Source organism: Triticum aestivum, chromosome 7A (genome assembly GCF_018294505.1).
Source record: "Triticum aestivum cultivar Chinese Spring chromosome 7A, IWGSC CS RefSeq v2.1, whole genome shotgun sequence".
In the NCBI taxonomy this organism is placed as follows: Eukaryota; Viridiplantae; Streptophyta; class Magnoliopsida; order Poales; family Poaceae; genus Triticum; species Triticum aestivum.
The window spans coordinates 240,956,285-240,977,289 of NC_057812.1; the positions used below are offsets into that span (position 1 = coordinate 240,956,285).

The 21,005-nt window shown below is 44.7% G+C and overlaps 1 protein-coding gene and 1 pseudogene across 1 annotated transcript in view; both read left to right on the forward strand.

Annotated features, from left to right (window-relative positions):
• LOC123153275 (uncharacterized) overlaps positions 1-9,831 on the forward strand; it is a 23,350-nt pseudogene extending 13,519 nt beyond the window's left edge.
• A 2,242-nt stretch (positions 9,832-12,073) lies between these two features.
• LOC123153277 (uncharacterized) overlaps positions 12,074-21,005 on the forward strand; it is a 51,326-nt gene continuing 42,394 nt past the window's right edge. Inside the window, exons 1-4 of the mRNA XM_044572473.1 lie at positions 12,074-12,727; positions 13,175-13,599; positions 13,888-13,941; positions 14,316-14,431. Of these exons, the coding sequence (XP_044428408.1) occupies positions 12,074-12,727; positions 13,175-13,599; positions 13,888-13,941; positions 14,316-14,431 (1,249 nt within the window). The remainder of the gene's footprint in view (positions 12,728-13,174; positions 13,600-13,887; positions 13,942-14,315; positions 14,432-21,005) is intronic.

Below are 21,005 nucleotides of genomic sequence, written 5' to 3' on the forward strand. Positions count from 1 at the left end.
CTCGGTTCCGGCCGGCGAGCCCCCCCTCCTCCGGCGAGTTTCTCCTCCGGCCGACGAACCTCGTGCTCCGTGCGATCCAGATCTGGATCGGGGTGAACAGTAAACCCTAGGTCGTTTTTTGTCTAAGTCCCGAAATTGCAGATCCATGTTGCCATGTTCGTCAGGCTGTAACTTTGCATCCGTAGCTCCGATTCATGCATATAGCATATCAGCATGTTCATCTCAGAGAGTACATTATTTTGTTCCATTGCATCATTTTCATTTGAGTTCATATTGATGGCCGAAATACTATTAGAAGAGGGCTACTTGAGTTAATTGTCAGATCTGCTACTCCGTTTAGCACTTTTGTCATTTTTGCCATGATTATTGTGTGCATGATATGCCCATGAGTTCTACATGTGTTTTGTTAAGGGTTTTGTCATCTTTCGAGAGGTGCAACCCATGTATTTTTAGGATGTGTGTGGTGACTTGTGCAAGATGGCAAAGTGGTGCACTTAGTAACTCTGTTTTCAGGGACTTAGTAATTTCACTAAGTCCTGGATCTGTTTATCTCATGATGCCATATTATCTTGTTGTTTCCTAGTGATCCGTGCCTCTTTTGAGGATGATCAGTAAAGGAGTTTTGTTAATATTGCAGTGCTCTATCCATCCATGTCTTTTTTAGCAATTATGGAGCACCCTAGCTTGAGCCAATCGAGCTCTATTTTTGTTACTTTGTAAATCTGGGCAGATTGTCAACTTGTTTGCAATTTTGCCGGTGATGTTGTAGTTGATCCATGCATGCTATGCTATTGTTCTTGCCATGTCTAGCTTGCATTTTGTGCCTTCTTTATGGGTGTATGCTTGTCTTTCCATGACTTGCACCGTAGTGAGTGCATCGAGATCGTAAACATGCCTACTTGAGTTATATTTAAGCATGTGTCAGTTTTTCACTAAGTCTGAAAACTGATTATGTTTTTGCTATGTTCGCGTGCTTGCCATTGTATTTTCTGATCCCTTTTGGCTCAAGGTCACTAAGGGACTTTTGTTAAGATCTTTGAGTAGCTCCATGCCATTCTTTACTTTGCCATGTTCAGATCCTGTAGTATATTGTTTTGTTGCTCCGAAGAGGGCTACCTAATCTGAAATTCCAGACAAGTGTTGATTTCACTAAGTCTGAGATATGTTTGCCATATGCATTTTTGCCATGCTTGTTTGAACCTGTTAATGGATAATTTGGCCGTAGCTCAGTGCTAGACTTTTGTTAATCATCTTGTGTGCATCCCTGCCATGTATTTTGTTGTCATGTTTGGGTGTTGTAGTATGTTCATCTCATTGCATTTAGATGCCTACTTGCTGTAAATCGCAGACCGATGTCATTTTTGAATCGCTTGCCATTTCCAAACCGTAACTCCGATTCCGGCGTTCTTTATATCGTTTTCAAGCGATTTCATCTCATCTTTCCAGTGGCACACTTGGAATTCCAAGTTGAGGCCAGGTTCATGCATTTCCTGTCATATCTTGCATTTTGCATCCCGCATCGCATCCCGCATAGCATATCATCTTTGCATTGTGTTGTTTGAGTTTGCACGTGGTTGATTGTATCCTTGTTGCTTGTTTGTCTTGTTTGGGTAGAGCCGGGAGACGAGTTCGCTAACGAGGAGCCCGTTGAGTTTGCTTTTGAGGATCCAGTCAACTCTGACAACTATGCAGGCAAGATGATCATACCCTCGAAATCACTACTATCTTTGCTATGCTAGTTTGCTCGCTCTTTGCTATGTCATTGCTACGATGTGTACCACTTGCTTGCAAGCCTCCCAAATTGCCATGTTAAACCTCTAACCCACCATGTCCTAGCAAACCGTTGATTGGCTATGTTACCGCTTTGCGCAACCCCTCTTATAGCGTTGCTAGTTGCAGGTGAAGATTGAAGGCCGTTCCTTGTTGGAACATTACTTTATTTACTTGTTGGGATATCATTATATTATCTTGCTATCTTAATGCATCTATATACTTGGTAAAGGGTGGAAGGCTCGGCCTCTCGCCTAGTGTTTTGTTCCACTCTTGCCGCCCTAGTTTCCGTCATATCGGTGTTATGTTCCCGGATTTTTCGTTCCTTACGCGGTTGGGTTATAATGGGAACCCCTTAATAGTTCGCCTTGATTAAAGCTTTTCCAGCAATGCCCAACCTTGGTTTTACCATTTGCCACCTAGCCTTTTCTTTCCCTTGGGTTCTGCAGACTCAAGGGTCATCATTATTTTAACCCCGCCGGGCCAGTGCTCCCCTGAGTGTTGGTCCACATGTCAGCTACCGGTGGCCACCAGGGGCAACTCTGGGCTGGCCTACCCGTACCTAAGACAATCTGAGTGTGCCCTGAGAAAGAGATATGTGCAGCTCCTATCGGGATTTGTCGGCACATTCGGGCGGTGTTGCTGGTCTTGTTTTAACCTGTTGAAGTGTCTTGAATTACCGAGATACCGAGTCTGATCGGAACGTCTTGGGAGGAGGTCTATTCCTTCGTTGACCGTGAGAGCTTGTCATGGGCTAAGTTGGGACTCCCCTGCAGGGATTGAACTTTCAAAAGCCGTGCCCGCGGTTATGGGCAGATGGGAATTTGTTAATGTCCGGTTGTAGATAACTTGAACCTTAACTTAAATAAAATGAATCAACTGAGTGTGTTACCGTGATGGCCTCTTCTCGGCGGAGTCCAGGAAGTGGACACGGTGTTGGAGTAATGTTTGCGCAGGTTGTTCTTTAGTTTCTCGCTCGCGCTTTGCCTCCTCTTCTCGCTCTCTTTTGCGAATAAGTTAGCCACCATATATGCTAGTCGTTTGCTGCAGCTCCTCATATATTTACCTTGCCTTACCTATAAGCTTAAATAGTCTTGATCGCAAGGGTGCGAGATTGCTGAGTCCCTGTGGCTCACAGATTACTATTACACCAGATGCAGGGCCTGATGATTCCGCTCCAGGAGACGCGTATGAGCTCAAGTGGGAGTTCGACGAAGACTCTCAACGTTACTATGTTTCCTTTCCCGATGATCAGTAGTGGTGCCCAGTTGGGGGTGATTGGGACCGTGTCGCTTGTTGGGTTATCTTTTATTTTGGCACCGTAGTCGGGCCATGAGTGTTTGGATGATGTAATGTTATTTATGTACTTGATTGACGTGGCGAGTGTAAGCCAACTATGTTATCTCCCCTTTATTATTATATTACATGGGATGTTGTGAAGATTGCCTAACTTGCGACATATGCCTTCAATGCGATTATGTCTCTAAGTTGTGCCTCGACACGTGGGAGCTATAGTCGCATCGAGGGTGTTTCAGGTGCTCCTTGCCCTTCGGCGGCCTCTCCTTGATCAGCTTCACGGCGTCTAGCTTGACCCACTATGTTTTTACACGGGCGAAGGCCCGACGTGCACCTTCAATGCAGACGGATCGCTTGACGACCTCCAGCCGTGGGCAGGCACCCACAAGCCGCCTCACCAGGCCAAAGAAGCTGTTCGGAAGGGCATCGCTAGGCCACAAGCGGACTATGAAGCCCTTCATGGCCTGATCGACCGCCTTATGTAGCTCGGCCATCTGCTCCAGCTGGTCACTCATCGGCATCGGATGTTCGGCGTCAGCATACTGAGACCAGAACAGCTTCTCCGTCGAGCTACCGTCCTCGTCCTGGTGAAATTGTGCGGCATCGGACACACTGCAGGCAAATCTGTGAATGCTCCTGAAGAGCTCCGGATCCGGGTAAGTAATCGATAATTTACTTTTACATGCTTGCTTTGCATATAGAAAGTCTTACCCGCCGCTATCTTCTTTATCGGGTCGATCTCCTGAAGGGCTTTCTAGGCCTCGGCCTTGGCACTCTTCGCGCTCTCACGGGCCGCGGCAAGCTCAGACTCTCGCGTCTTCAAGTCAAGCTCCAACGCCTCATGGTTCGTCACGAGAGCCTGGAGCTCTTGCTGCACCTCGCCCACTCGAGCCTCGTGCCTCTCTCGCTCGGTGTGCTCCTGGGCCGCCTTCTCTTCGGCCTGGGACAACGCTTGCTTCAGGGTCGCCACCTCGATCGTGGCCCCTGGCAAACATACAATGATCCTGTCATTTAGCAATCGCGTCCTTTTTCTCATCTATAGACGGGGTATTACTTACCCTTGTTCTCCTCGAGCTGCCTCTTAGCAAGGCCGAGCTCTTTCTGGGACCCCTCGAGGGCCTCCTTTAGTACGGCGACCTCCGCAGTTAGTGCAGCGGACGCCAGCAGCGAAGCCTGCATATGCATATTGACGTACTTATATTAGACTCCTGCGATATTATTTGATCCTCCGTTCGGCTTTTCTTTGTGAACACCGAACAAAGCATCAGGGGCTACTGTCTATGCGGTAATATTTCTACTACATTTTAAAACACTTACCTCGAAGCCTGTTAGAAGGCTAGTACAGGCTTCAGTCAATCCACTCTTGGCGGACTGAACCTTCTGGATCACCGCACTCATGATAGTGCGGTGCTCCTCCTCGATGGAAGCGTTGCGAATCGCTTCCAACATAGTATCCGACGCCTCTGGATGGACAGAGGTTACCAGCACAGGCGTCTCACCCCCTTAGAAGGGGACCGCCTGCCCGAGCTCGGAGCCGTTGGAGGGTCCAGCGCGGTGTTTGGCTGAGGGTCGAACTCGGAGCTCTCGGGGACCCCGTCCCCTCGGCTCCCGGAGTCCGGAAGGTCGCCTTGAGGCGCCTCCGGGACTGTCCCCCCTCGATCCGGTGCCTCTTGAGACAACACCTCGGCATCGTCGGCTGGATGAGGGGAGGTGGCGGTCGGGACTGGATCGCTATCCATGTCCGACGAGCCCAGGGAGCCGTCCGAGGATACCTCGATGTTGGCTCGGGGCGGCCTGCACAATTGAGTTCGGCGTTAGGGAAAGCAATGCAACAAAGGAATCCTATGGTTACCTTGGTATCCGAATACTTACGATCTCCCCTGGGGCTTGGCCCTGGGCAACCACTCGTCTTCACTTTCGTTGGCGGCGGTAGAGCTGTCCGTAAGGAGCATCCTTCCCTTCTTGGACCCTCCGGCCTCCCCAGTTGGGGCGGCCTTCCTTTTCTTGTCTCCCCCAGTCGGTGGGGGAGCCTCTTCTTCCTCTTCCTCGTCTTCGGGGGAAGAGTGTGCCGCAGAGTCATCGGACGGTGAGTCCGACGACACCTAGCGTCGGGAACTCTTTCGAGTTCCCTTGGCCTTCTTGGTCTTCTCCGGCACCTTATAAGGGGCCGGAGTCAGCATCTTTGTCAGAAGAGCATATGCGGGGCCTTCGGGCAAGGGAGCCGGACAGTCGATTTGTCCGGCCATCTTCTGCCAGTCCTGTCAAAATTACGGGAGTTTAGATCCCGCATAGAGCCAATCTATATAGAAAACAAGTATCCTGTAAAAGGTAAAACAGCTTACCGCACTGGCTTGGCGCTTCGCGCTGAATCCGTGATCCTCAGTAATGGGGGGAGGGACCGCGGGCGCCCTTGAACAGCACCCTCCAGGCATCTTCATGAGTCGTACCGAAGAGCCTGTTCAGAGTTCGGTGCTGCGCCGGGTTGAACTCCCACAAAGTAAACTCCCGTTGTTGGCACGGGAGTATCCGGCGGACGAGCATAACCTAGACTATGTTGACAAGCTTGAGCTTCTTGTCCACCATGTTTTGAATACATGACCGGAGTCCGGTCAGCTCTTTTGAATTACCCCAGGACAGGCCCTTCTCTTTCCAGGATGTGAGCCGCATGGGGATGCCAGATCGGAACTCAGGGGCCGCTACCCATGTGTGGTCGCGCGGCTCGGTGATATAGAATCACCCCGATTGCCACCCCTTTATAGTATCCATGAAGGTGCCCTCGAGCCATGTGATGTTGGGCATCTTGCCCACCATGGCGCCTCCGCACTCCGCTTGGCGGCCGCTCACTACCTTTGTCTTAACATTGAAGGTCTTCATCCATAGGCCGAAGTGGGGCTTGACGCGGAGAAAGGCCTCGCACACGACGATAAACGTCGAGATGTTGAGGATGAAGTTTGGGGCCAGATCGTGGAAATCCAGGCCATAATAGAATATGAGCCCCCGGACAAAGGGATGGAAAGGGAATCCCAGTCCGCGGAGGAAATGAGTGAGGAATACCACCCTCTCATGGGGCTCAGGGGTGGGGATGAGTTACCCCTCATCTGGGAGCCGGTGCGCAATGTCGTCGGGCAGGTATCCGGCTCTCCTCAGTTTCTTGACGTCTCCCTCCGTGACGGAGGAGACCATCCACTTGCCTCTCGCTCCGGACATGGTTGGAGAAGGTTGAGATGGAAGTGAGGACTTGGGCGCTAGAGTTCGAGTGTGCGGGAGCGGATGAGCAGAGGAGGAAGAAGGCGTGGATAGAAAGGTGAATCCTTATCCCTTTATATGAGCGGACAAAATTAAGCGTCCCCACTTTCCTGGTAAAACTCGCTTATCCCCCAAGCGCCGCAATTGATGGCGCGGTTGGGTTACCCACGCCCGTATTGATGAGAATCCCGTAATAAGGGGACACGATCTCTGCCTTGACAAGATGTGTCAAAAACTGCCTCGCGTTATGTGCGGGGCTGGTTAAAAGAAACGGTTCGAATAATCACCGGGCCATGACATAGTGTCATGTTGCCAAAACAAGCTAGCGGATCAGATCCGCGAAAACATTATTCTCTCTACGGTGAAATGTGGAATTTATTTTGCAGGGTCGGACACTATCCTCGTATTCAAATTCTTCTGTGATGTATTCGGAGAAGGAACCCGCCTTGCAATGCCGAAGACAATACTGCGTGCCGGACTCATCGTCATTAAAGCCTGGTTTAGGGGCTATTGTGGGAGTCCTGGATTAGGGGGTCTCCGGACACCCGGACTATCTCCATTGGCCGGACTGTTAGACTATGAAGATACAAGATTGAAGACTTCGTCTCGTATATAGATATCTCTGGATGGGACTCTACTTGGCGTGGAAGGCAAGCTAGGCAACACGTATATAGATATCTCCTCTTTTCTAACCGACCTTGTGTAACCCTAACCCTCTCCGGTGTCTATATAAACCGAAGGGTTTTAGTCCGTAGGACAACGATCACAACATACAATCATACCATAGGCTAGCTTCTAGGGTTTAGCCTCTCTGATCTCATGGCAGATCTACTCTTGTAACACCCACATCTTCAATATTAATCAAGTAGGACGTAGGGTTTTACCTCCATCAAGAGGGCCCGAACCTGGGTAAAACTTCGTGTCCCTTGCCTCCCGTTACCATCTGGCCTAGACGCACAGTTCGGGACCCCCTACCCGAGATCCGCCGGTTTTGACACCGACAACGATTTGGTCCTGGCGGAACCAGGTGGCATACTCCGGGTTAGGCACACAAACCCCCTTGTCATCGGGGTCAAGAAGCTTGGCAGGAGCCGGAAGAGAGCCATCGACGTAGCCCGTGGCACCGGCTATGCGCAGAGGTGGAAGGACTTGAGCCTTCTAAAGGAGGAAATTGGAGGTGGTAAGTTTGGCGGTGATCAGGCTGGTGGAGGGAGGAGGAACGTCAGAAGGCGGCGGGCAGGGAGAGCGTGGTTAGGATAGAGGAGGAGGAAGCGGAAGCCGTAGTGGAGCCCATCGTGCGATCAAGCGGGTAGGCCTGATACCATGTGAAACAGAGAGGAAATAGATTGGATTGGCGCACCCAACATGGTGGTGTAGGGATGTATTTATATGGATGCAACTAGGGCACATATTACAGGTAGTTATAGGAGATAAGTACAGATATTAACAGACTCCTATATCTCTCCCTAATAATAAAGCACATATTGACTTTATCGGGTTCACCGTCACAATATGCTTCTTCCCGTGATTAGAAAAAGAAAAGGTCATGGAATCGAACCCCGACCAGAGCATGAGATGACACATGCTATACCAACACGCCAAGAGTCCACGTTAACAAAAAGACTAGAATATTTCGATAGGAGGTAGAAAATTTGTTCCGAGACCCAGCTTTTAGGTTGTTCCATTTCTAAATCTCCTCCTCTCGTGGGCCTGGGGCCGAGCTGAAGTGGCAGCCTGGCTATAGGAGAGTGGGCTTAGGCAAAAATTATTGCACCGGCAAGGTATCGAACTCACAACCTCTTCGTCCTTTCTAAGAAGGCAACCAGCGAGCTCACTTTTCCTTGTGTTATAATGTTCTTTTCTGAATCAATAGTCCCACCTCGCTATAGTATATCAGAACGCACCAATTTATATACGTCAGTATGTAGACAATTAACAAGCCCTAAGATGAGGTCTGGGATTAGACGGCCGAAACGGATAATTATAATTAAAAGGAAAATGAGGTGCATGACGTTGCATACGTGCATTGTAAAAAAAGGAATTTCGGGCTATGAAACGAAGGATGGATTTGAGGATTATTTATGGGATGCAAGGATATTGCCATACATGAAAGGATGGAAGGAATTGTGGATGATTAAAAGGAATGAGATGCATGACGTCGACATGCATTGAAAAAAGGAATTGCGGGCTATTAATGGGAGGATCTATATGAGGATTATTATGGGATGCAAGGATGGAAGGAATTGTGCATGAAAAAAGATGGAAGGATGGGATGTGTGCATGTTGCAACACTTATATGAAAAGGATGCATTCCAGGATTTCGGGGCTGCAAACAGTAGAGCATTTAAACTTGGATTGCCAAAAAAACTATTTTTCCTAAGAGGTCCTCTAACACATAATCCTTATTTTTTGGGTAATGTGGGTTGACAGTGGAATACCGAGACGAGAAAACATGGTCTAACCACAAGCCGAGCGGACAAATAAGGGATAGCATGAGAGTCCTAAAAATGTCTGAGGCATTTTGGTTCGAACGTGTGCGTTACGCTCCAAAACTATATAAGACAAAATATGTATTACCTCGCATTGGAGATGTCCTTACCATCGGCACCAAAACTCATTTTGTGATCATTGTGCAGCTGAGACCAAGTGGTCCACCAGTCTAATAATACCTTGCAAAGAGAGTATAACATGACCCCCACAATTTTTCTAAACCTCGATTCGTGCGCCTGCCTGCCGGCGGTGGCACCGTCCGGATGACGTACCGTGTGGGTGGGCGTTTTGAAGGATCGGGCAATTAGTGTTTTCTTCGTACCGACGCACAAGGTGTTGTGCTTGCAGATGCACGCCAATTTATCCTTTCAGTTGCAGCGCACATGCCCTTTTGCTAGTCCTAACAATATACAGTTTAACATAACATACACCATTGCACGCACTAGTGGCTGATGGATTATATTCCCTTTACATGAATATAAACTATATGAGAGTTCTATTAATGCATGCTGCCTATATATAGCTGCATAACACAGACAGCCAGGTGGGTGACTTCTAGTACCCATGTTGATTATAGCACCACTCCTAGATTAAGTTCTTGCAACTAGCTAGCGATTTAGGGATCTTGTAGCAGCTATTGGAAATTTAGAATCGCTATGTGGGGTTCATTGGTGTTTGGTGATGTCTGCTGTTTCCATCTATTAGTATACTTACATACAATGACCCTTGCACAACTGATGACGTCTTGATGTGATTAGCTTGCTTGTCTTCTCTTCTGGCTCAAGTGATAAATGGCGTTCCTAGGTTCAGTGCCACCCTGTGCAACCATATGATAATTTGATACACATGATTTGTTATTTATCTGATGGCATGCTCTTATTTTCAGTGCCACCTCCGGTTCACGAGGATCCCGTGCACAACTACATGCCGGTCCCTCATGGAGAAGCCTATCCTGTAACTCACATACCAGTGACTCTAGCTCTACAAGTACCAGTGATGCTCTCCAAAAAGAGAAAACTAAACCAGTGATGCTCTCCAGAAAGAAAGGAAAATGCTCTATAAGTGATGTTCAAACGTAAGACTTGAAATGTGTTATTTTGCTGTATCATCTTACTGTATGTATTCTACCTTAGCTAAGGTCAGTCCCTTTATGACGTAGTTTGCTCCAGCTTGGCTGGAACTGAGAAAGTTATTGGGACATTGACATCAACAGATGAACGTTGTTGCAGAAAGTTATTGAAACTGCCACATTGCTTTTACCTCACTCTGTTCGTGTGCTGTGAATGCCTATAACTTTAAGTTTATGCGTGTTGCACATCATAATCTCCTGTATAAGGTACAATCGTTTTTATTGACATCAATGGGTATTGGGACAGAGCTTAGATAACAGAAGTTTCTGCCACCCCCATTCTATGACCAAAGATCACATTATATACATCTGTCTATTTTACGTTTATGCGACGAATTGCATGAATGCGCAAGCCCATAGCATTTTAGACCTTTTTAAGTTCAAACATACAAATGACAAAGCCATTAAACTATGCATCATATTGATCTGCATCTCAAAAGAAAAACAAACAAGGCGTGATAGAACTAGCAAAATAGAAATGCATTCCAAGGAAAGAGTGAGCCCCATCCTATGATCAAAGAGTTACAAACTGGCATGACAAAATTTCAGCTGGGCTGCCACCTTTATTAGCTTGACATGACAAAATGTCACACATCGACCTCTGGTTAAGGGCCTCTTTGGGTGGCAAGTCTTGGAAGATGCAGGAACAAAGAAAATCTTTATGAGGTCAACTAGCCCTTGTACCAATTATTTCTAATGGGTAGCGTTCTCGAAAACTTATTGAAAATCCTACGGATCATTTGCTCATTATATATACTTTCTCTTGACATAATGACGGGAGCCTTCTAGGGGTTTAGTGATTTTCACAAAACAAAACCTAGATAATGATCGCATGGTCCCTACGGTTCAAAACTCGCTTTCTCTTCGCCTTTTGATCTCAAGAATAAAACCCCAAAATAAGAAAACTTGCTTTGCTAGCTGCTTTCTCTTCACCTTCTGGTCTCAAGAAATACAAGAATCATGAATTTACTAATATATGGACTACACACATACATCAATTCCGCTCTCCAACGATCATTAATTCATGATAGATCTAGTCAATTGCAGAGTTCTCACTGTGAACAATTATGAACTCGTGAACTTTTTTCTAGCATTCCCGAGTATTTTTTCATAATTGTGAAGAATTTTTAATTTAGGAACATTTTAAATTCATGAATGCATTTTAAAATTTGTGAGCTTTTTTTTTGAAAATTCACAAAAATCTAAAATTCTAAAAAATTGAATTTGTATAAAAAGTGTTTTAGTACAATATCAGCTCCCATAGTGTAATGCAGGAGCCAAGATCCGACTAGACCCTTACAGATGGGGTCCACTTCAAGGAAAAACATTGGAGTTCTCATAGGCCTCTATCCCTAGGGAGCTTAGTAATTGAAAGGACTAGAGCAATGTTAAGATGTGGACCACGGAAAAAATGTCTCTAGTCGGATCTTACTTAATGAAATAAAAAGAAAGCAACTTGTTAAGGTAAATACGGGAAAAATGTCCACACTGGCATGCATCCGAGATAAAATCTTACATGTGGTATTTCATCATCTTGTTTACTTACTTTGGTTGAAAAACATCATTAGAGAAACACGACGCTTATTTTTTTAGCATGTATATATAGTCTCCAAATTATGACCATTGACCATTATTTCTATATGATAATATGTTGCTACCAAAACCAACTTGTATGAAATTATGAGATATTTTTCTTCAACAAATTATTTGTTTTACTTTCTTTTAGCAGCTCTTTCTAAACTTTTTTTTGCGTGTAGCTCTGTCCAAATATAGATGATTCGTAACTCATACACCCACTTACAGCCGAATATTCTCTCTCAATTGTTTTTTTACAGCCGAATAGATAGCTTCACCGGCCCACTATTGCCGACCGTAGGCCTCAAACGGCCCGCGAGGAGAAAATAAGGAACTCGCTTTGTTGGCTGGTTTGGAGAATCGCGAAAACACTGTATGCAACAGCCAATTTCGAGCTGAGTTCGGACATTCAGTGTCAAAAAAAATGCAAATTGGAGCTGAATTCGGATATGGAGTGACGCCAATATATAGCTTCAACATGCAATCTTGTGGTCGCGTTAATTTTCTTCCCCCATAATCGTCCAAGTCCAAACCAGAGAGAGAAAACTGCAACACCAATCTAAGGCAATGCCACTGCCGTCGCGCGCCGTCCTGCCATCGCCCATCGTCGCCTCGAAAGTGGCACCCAAGAGAAGCAAAGTTGCGGCGATGACAGCGGCCAAGAGAACTAGAGGCGCGCCCCGCTCGTCGAAGAAGGTTCCTCGGGTGGATGCAGCGGCCAAGAAGTCGAACAACGCGCCCCGCTTGCCTGCGAAGGTTCTTCAGAAGTCCACCGTGGATGCGGCGTGCCGGCAACTGCGATTCGCGTGCGGCGATGCCGTCGAGGTGTGCAACAGGTTATTCTCGAACGTCGTCTTCTCCGGCAACAGGCAGCTGGTGATCTACCTCCGCGCCAAGGTACTCTCCGTCTCGGTCGGCACCGAGTCCTACCTCGTCGAGTACCCCGCCATCAACAGCAAACCCAGCCGTGTCGCACGAGTGCCATCATGGGACGTCCGCGAGCCCCGTCACGCTCCACCGCAGGCGCACCCGGCCGCTGACGCTGCACGGCCGGCCAGTTCCAAGAGACCACCACCGCCGGAGCGGACTGACCGCGGTGATGATTGTTGCAAGAAGGCGAAGAGGGTCGGCAAAGGGATCCCGATGGACGCGCTGTGCCGATTCTACGAGGAGCACGACCCAGAGTTTGCGTCGGAGCTGCGCCGCAGGATGATCGCGAAGGTCGATGAAGGATGCCCACCAGTTTACGATTAGTTATAGTTCTTCGGGAAGTAGTTTTCTCTTTTGCTCTCTCTAGTAGTTGTCGGTTATGAATTCATGATCGATCGCTGGATAGAGGAATTGATGAACATGATCATTAGCAGTAAGAACTCTGAAATTGACTAGATGTATCATGAATTCATGATCGCTGGAGAGAGGAATTGATGTATGTGTGTAGTCCATATATTATTAAATTCATGATTCTCGTTTGCTTGAGATCAAAGGTGAAGAGAAAACAGCTAGCAAAGTAAGTTTTTTTGTTCAAGTTCAGTCATATGTAGGATTGCTCTATCGTTCACTACAATCTAAAGGCACTCCTTCCTCTCCCCTGATTCTGTTAATAATCGGGAAAAACATCATTGTGATAGAGACGCTCAGGTAACACGCACGACGATAACGGCCTTGCAGAGGATCTGCGGGACAGGAGGCCGGAGCACAAGATCCTCAAGTGACCATCATTTCTCTGGAAGTGCATCATATCAAGTTGTTCCCTACAAGAATGTCCATGGCGAAAACAACTTACCTGTGTTGTCTAAAAAAATAAAATTCATTATCAGTACATATTCTGTGCAATGTAGTATTTGCCAGAAATGGAGAGTTGTACCATCCAAACTGAAATATGAGCAAATCCGAGAGAATATTATACAAGTTCCTTTTTCTTGCAAATATGTCCATGGGTGGAAGCCACAAGTTACATGCCATGATCCAATTGATATATCTGAGGATAATGGCATGGCATGGGCAATTGATATCCCATGCATCCCTCAGATCCCTCTTGGGTGGGAAAGGAATATTACTCTAAGGAATGAACAGAGCACGAGATTCGCTGATGTGTGAGTATTACTTGTTTTGCACAACATCGTAGTTAATTTGTTTCAAAGCTTTTTGTATTTATTTCTGAGCAAATGATGTTGCAGTTGTTTTCTAACGTCCCTGGGTCATAACTTTGAGAGCTCGGAATGCTCATTTATGGTTGAGGAACTTAATGCTGTTCATATTTGATCGATGGTTAACCATTCATTCCTATGATTACACACCTTACACACCTATATAAAAGGATGTGCTTGCCTTTCCGTGTATGTATTGTATGACTATTTCGTGACACTTATACATCCTTTTAGGTACTATATCTCTCCCGCAGGCATAAAAATAAGATCCAAGAAAGAGGTCGGAAGGTAAGCTAACTTTTGTTTGGTCAAGTTCTCTTCAATATGGTTACTTTCTTAAGCATATTATAATGCTCATATGCAGTTTTTCATTCATCTAGCATGTTGATAACCGCATCTGACTGGTATCCACTATTATTGTCATAATTGTTACAAAGTGTTATTATTGTACTTTCACTACCTCAATGGCTCAATGATCACACAACCAGCATTCATGCTTAGCTTTGTTGGGGCTTATTTTCAGAAATCTCGCCTGTTCTTGCAATTTGAACGTTGGAAACAACACAGAATACATGCGTATACTATGTGAAGTTGTGAACTTCTCCATGTGCTTCACTCTGTCTAGATGCTTATCTTATTCTTCATATGTTATACTTTGACAGGTATCTTGAAGACAACCCAAACTATGCTGTCGATTTACATTTATCTCAGTTTTCGTTCAAGGTACCTAAACCTCCAAATTGCCCTCGCCAGTCAAAGCTTATTGAACCAACTGAAGGTATTTATGCACAATAACACAGTTACTTTAACTGGCATGCTAAATGAATTGCTGGTTGGACAAGCCTCTCTCTTCTGTTCGAACAATAGCCACTATTGTTTGAAATTTGTACCAGTGATAAAATGGTTTTCAGATTGCCTTGTCAACTGATAATGCGTTACAAGTTTGTGTACTTTAATATTGTGGTACTTAATGGAACTATTTAAGTGGTAGGACAAGTGGTGAGCTAGGGTGTACAGGATAGTAGGGCATTCATGCAAGCGAAGTTTCACACATGCCACTCATATTTTAAATGATCATAATAGGTTGAGATGTCATAAATTGGATTTTACTTATTGTTTTTAAATTTCTGTAAATTTGATGGCAAACCTGATAACATAACGTGTGAAACAGAGAGGAAATAGATTGGATCGGCGCACCCAACATGGTGGCCTAGGGATGTATTTATATGGATGCAACTAGGGCACATATTACACGTAGTTACAGGAGATAAGTACAGATATTAACAGACTCCTATATCCTAACAATATACAGTTTAACATGATGGGGAACGTAGTAATTTCTAAAAATTTCCTACGCACACGCAAGATCATGGTGATGCATAGCAAAGAGAGGGGAGAGTGTTGTCCACGTACCCTTGTAGACCGAAAGCGGAAGCGTTAGCACAACACGGTTGATGTAGTTGTACGTCTTCACAATCCGACCGATCAAGTACCGAACGTACGGCACCTCCGAGTTTAGCACACGTTCAGCCCAATGACGTCCCTCGAACTCCGATCCAGCCGAGTGTTGAGGGAGAGTTTCGTCAGCACGACGGCGTGGTGACGATGATGATGTTCTACTGACGCAGGGCTTCGCCTAAGCACCGCTACAGTATTATCGAGGTGGACTATGATGGAGGGGGGCACCACACACGGCTAAAAGATCAAATGATTAATTGTTGTGTCTCTAGGGTGCCCCCTGCCCCTGTATATAAAGGAGCAAGGGGGGGGGGGGGTGCGGCCGTACAGGAGAGAGGGCGCGCCAGGAGGACTCCTACTCCCACCCGGTGTAGGACACCCCCTTTCCTATTTGGATTAGGCCTTGGGAGGGGGAAAGAGGAGGGAGAGAGGAAGGAAGGGGGGCGCCGCCCCCCTCTCCTTGTCCTATTCGGACTAGGGGGAGGGGCGCGCGGCCCAGCACCAGCCGCCTCTCCTCTTCTCCGTAAAGGCCCACTAAGGCCCATTAACCTTCCATGGGGTTCCGGCAACCTCACGGTACTCCGGTAAAATCCCAATTTCACCCGGAACACTTCCTACATCCAAACATAGGCTTCCAATATATCAATCTTCATGTCTCGGCCATTTCGAGACTCCTCGTCATGTCCGTGATCACATCTGGGACTCCGAACAACCTTTGGTACATCAAAACATATAAACTCATAATATAACTGTCATCGAAACGTTAAGCGTGCGGGCCCTATGGGTTCGAGAACTATGTAGACATGACCGAGACACGTCTTCGGTCAATAAACAATAGCGGAACCTGGATGCTCATATTGGTTCCCACATATTCTACGAAGATCTTTATCGGTCAGACCGCATAACAACATACATTGTTCCCTTTGTCATCGGTATGTTACTTGCCCGAGATTTGATCGGCGGTATCTCAATACCTAGTTTCAATCTCGTTACCGGCAAGTCTCTTTACTCGTTCCGTAATATATCATCCCGCGACTAACTCATTAGTTGCAATGCTTGCAAGGCTTAAGTGATGTGCATTACCGAGAGGGCCCAGAGATACCTCTCCGACAATTAGAGTGACAAATCCTAATCTCGAAATACGCCAACCCAACAAGTACCTTCGGAGACACTTGTAGAGCACTTTTATAATCACCCAGTTACGTTGTGACGTTTGGTAGCACACAAAGTGTTCCTCCGGTAAACAGGAGTTGCATAATCTCGTAGTCATAGGAACATGTATAAGTCATGAAGAAAGAAATAGCAACATACTAAATGATCAAGTGCTAAGCTAATGGAATGGGTCAAGTCAATCACATCATTCTCCTAATGATGTGATCCCGTTAATCAAATGACAACACATGTCCATGGCTAGGAAACTCAACCATCTTCGATTAACGAGCTAGTCAAGTAGAGGCATACTAGTGACACTCTGTTTGTCTATGTATTCACACATGTATTATGTTTTCGGTTAATACAATTCTAGCATGAATAATAAACATTTATCATAAAATAAGGAAATAAATAATAACTTTATTATTGCCTCTAGGGCATATTTCCTTCAGTCTCCCACTTGCACTAGAGTCAATAATCTAGATCACATCGCCATGTGATTTAACATCAATAGTTCACATCACCATGTGATTAACACCTATAGTTCACATCGTCATGTGACCAACACCCAAAGGGTTTACTAGAGTCAATAATCTAGTTCACATCGCTATGTGATTAACACCCAAAGAGTACTAAGGTGTGATCATGTTTTGCTTGTGAGAGAAGTTTAGTCAATGGGTCTGCCATATTCAGATCCGTATGTATTTTGCAAATTTTTATGTCAACAATGCTCTGCACGGAGCTACTCTAGCTAATTGCTCCCACTTTCAATATGTATCCAGATTGAGACTTAGAGTCATCTGGATCAGTGTCAAAATTTGCATCGACGTAACCTTTTACGACGAACCTTTTTGTCACCTCCATAATCGAGAAACATATCCTTATTCCACTAAGGATAATTTTGACCGCTGTCCAGTGATCTACTCCTAGATCACTATTGTACTCCCTTGCCAAAATCAGTGTAGGGTATACAATAGATCTGGTACACAGCATGGCATACTTTATAGAACCTATGGCCAAGGCATAGGGAATGACTTTCATTCTCTTTCTATCTTCTGCCGTGGTCTGGCTTTGAGTCTTACTCAATTTCACACCTTGTAACACAGGAAAGAACTCTTTCTTTGACTGTTCCATTTTGAACTACTTCAAAATCTTGTCAAGGTATGTACTCATTGAAAAACTTATCAAGCGTCTTGATCTATCTCTATAGATCTTGATGCTCAATATGTAAGCAGCTTCACCAAGGTCTTTCTTTGAAAAACTCCTTTCAAACACTCCTTTATGCTTCGCAGAATAATTCTACATTATTTCCGATCAACAATATGTCATTCACATATACTTATCAGAAATGCTATAGTGCTCCCACTCACTTTCTTGTAAATACAGGCTTCACCGCAAGTCTGTATAAAACTATATCCTTTGATCAACTTATCAAAGTGTATATTCCAACTCCGAGATGCTTGCACCAGTCCATAGATGGATCGCTGGAGCTTGCATATTTTGTTAGCACCTTTAGGATTGACAAAACCTTCTGGTTGCATCATATACAACTCTTCTTTTATAAATCCATTAAGGAATGCAGTTTTGTTTATCCATTTGCCAGATTTCATAAAATGTGGCAATTTGCTAACATGATTCGGACAGATTTAAGCATAGATACGAGTGAGAAAATCTCATCGTACTCAACACCTTGAACTTGTCGAAAACCTTTTGCGACAATTCTAGCTTTGTAGATAGTAACACTACTATCAGCGTCTGTCTTCCTCTTGAAGATCCATTTATTTTCTATGCCTTGTCGATCATTGGGCAAGTCAACCAAAGTCGACACTTTGTTCTCATACATGGATCCCATCTCAGATTTCATGGTCTCAAGCCATTTTGCGAAATCTGGCTCATCATCGCTTCCTCATAGTTCGTAGGTTCGTCATGGTCAAGTAACATGACCTCCAGAACAGGATTACCGTACCACTCTGGTGTGGATCTCACTCTGGTTTACCTACGAGGTTCGGTAGTAACTTGATCTGAAGTTACATGATCATCATCATTAGCTTCCTCACTAATTGGTGTAGGAGTCACAAGAACAAATTTCTGTGATGAACTACTTTCCAATAAGGGAGCAGGTACAGTTACCTCATCAAGTTCTACTTTCCTCCCACTCACTTCTTTCTAGAGAAACTCCTTCCCTAGAAAGGATCCATTCTTAGCAATGAATGTCTTGCCTTCGGATCTGTGATAGAAGGTGCACCCAACATTTTGGGTATCCTATGAAGATGCACTTCTCTGATTTGGGTTCAAGCTTATCATGTTGAAACTTTTTCACCTAAGCATCGTAACCCCAAACTTTAAGAAATGACAGCTTAGGTTTCTCGCCAAACCACAGTTCATACGGTGTCATCTCCATGGATTTAGATGGCGCCCTATTTAACGTGAATGCAGCTGTCTCTAATGCATAACCCCAAAATGATAGTGGTAAATCGGTAAGAGACATCATAGATTGCACCATATCTAATAAAGTACAGTTACAATGTTCGGACACACCATTACGCTATGGTGTTCTAGGTGGCATGAGTTGTGAAACTATTCCGCATTGTTTCAAATAAAGACCAAACTCGTAACTCAAATATTCTTCTCCACGATCAGGTTGTAGAAACTTTATTTTATTGTTACGATGATTTTCCACTTCACTCTGAAATTATATGAAATTTTCAAATGTTTCAGACTTCTATTTCATTAAGTAGATATACCCATATCTGCTCAAATCATCTGTGAAGGTCAGAAAATAATGGTACCCTCTGCGAGCCTCAATATTCATCGGACCACATACATCAGTATGTATGATTTCCAACAAATCTGTTGCTTGCTCCATTGTTCCAGAGAACGGCGTTTTAGTCATCTTACCCAAGAGGCATGGTTCGCAAGCATCAAGTGATTCATAATCAAGTGATTCCAAAAGCCCATCAGGATGGAGTTTCTTCATGCGCTTTACACCAATATGACCTAAACGGCAGTGCCACAAATAAGTTGCACTATCATTATTAACTTTGCATCTTTTGGCTTCAATATTATGAATATGTGTATCACTACGATCGAGATCCAATGAACCATTTTCATTGGGTGTATAACCATAGAAGGCTTTATCCATGTAAACAGAACAACAATTATTCTCTAACTTAAATGAATAACTGTATTGCAATAAACATGATCAAATCATATTCATGCTCAACGCAAACACCAAATAACATTTATTTAGGTTCAACACTAATCCCCAAAGTATAGGGAGTGTGCGATGATGATCATATCAATCTTGGAACCACTTCCAACACACATCGTCACTTCACCCTTGACTAGTCTCTGTTTATTTTGCAACTCCCATTTCGAGTTACTACTCTTAGCAACTGAACCAGTATCAAATACTGATGGGTTGCTATAAACACTAGTAAAGTACACATCAATAACATGTATATCAAATATAGCTTTGTTCACTTTGCCATCTTTCTTATCCACCAAATACTTGGGGTAGTTCCACTTCTAGTGACCAGTCCCTTTTCAGTAGAAGCACTTAGTCTCAGGCTTAGGTCCAGACTTGGGTTTCTTCACTTGAGCAGCAACTTGTTTGTCGTTCTTCTGGAAGTTCCCCTTCTTCCCTTTGCCCTTTCTCTTGAAACTAGTGATCTTGTCAACCATCAATACTTGATTTTTTTCTTGATTTCTACCTTCGCCGATTTTAGCATCGCGAAGAGCTTGGGAATTGTTTTCGCATCCCTTGCATAGTATAGTTCATCACTAAGTTCTACTAACTTGGTGATTGTGACTAGAGAATTCTGTCAATCACTATTTTATCTGGAAGATTAACTCCCACTTGATTCAAGTGATTGTAGGTCCCAGACAATCTGAGCACATGCTCACTGCTTGAGCTATTCTCCTCCATCTTTTAGCTATAGAATTTGTTGGAGAATTCATATCTCTCAACTCGGGTATTTGCTTGAAATATTAACTTCAACTCCTGGAACATCTCATATGGTCCATGACGTTCAAAACGTCTTTGAAGTCCCGATTCTAAGCAGTTAAGCATGGTGCACTAAACTATCAAGTAGTCATCATATTGAGCTAGACAAACGTTCATAACGTCTGCATCTGCTCCTACAATAGGTTTGTCACCTAGTGGTGCATCAAGGACATAATTCTTCTGTGCAGCAATGAGGATAAACCTCGGATCACGGACTCAGTCCGCATCATTGCTACTATCATCTTTCAACTTAGTTTTCTCTAGGAACCTATCAAAAATAAAACAGGGGAGCTAAACGCGAGCTATTGATCTACAACATAGATATGCTAATACTATCAGGACTAAGTTCATGATAAATTAAAGTTCAATTAATCATATTACTTCAGAACTCCCACTTAGATAGACATCCCTCTAATCCTCTAAGTGATCACATGATCCATATCAACTAAACCATGTCCGATCATCATGTGAGATGGAGTAGTTTCAACGGTGAACATCACTATGTTGATCATATCTACTATATGATTCACGATCGACCTTTCGGTCTCCGTGTTCCGAGGCCATATCTATTATATGCTAGGCTCGTCAAGTTTAATCTGAGTATTCCGCGTGTGCAACTTGTTTTGCACCCATTGTATTTGAACGTAGAGCCTATCACACCCGACCATCACGTGGTGTCTCAGCACGAAGAACTTTCACAACGGTGCATACTGAGGAAGAACACTTTATACTTTGA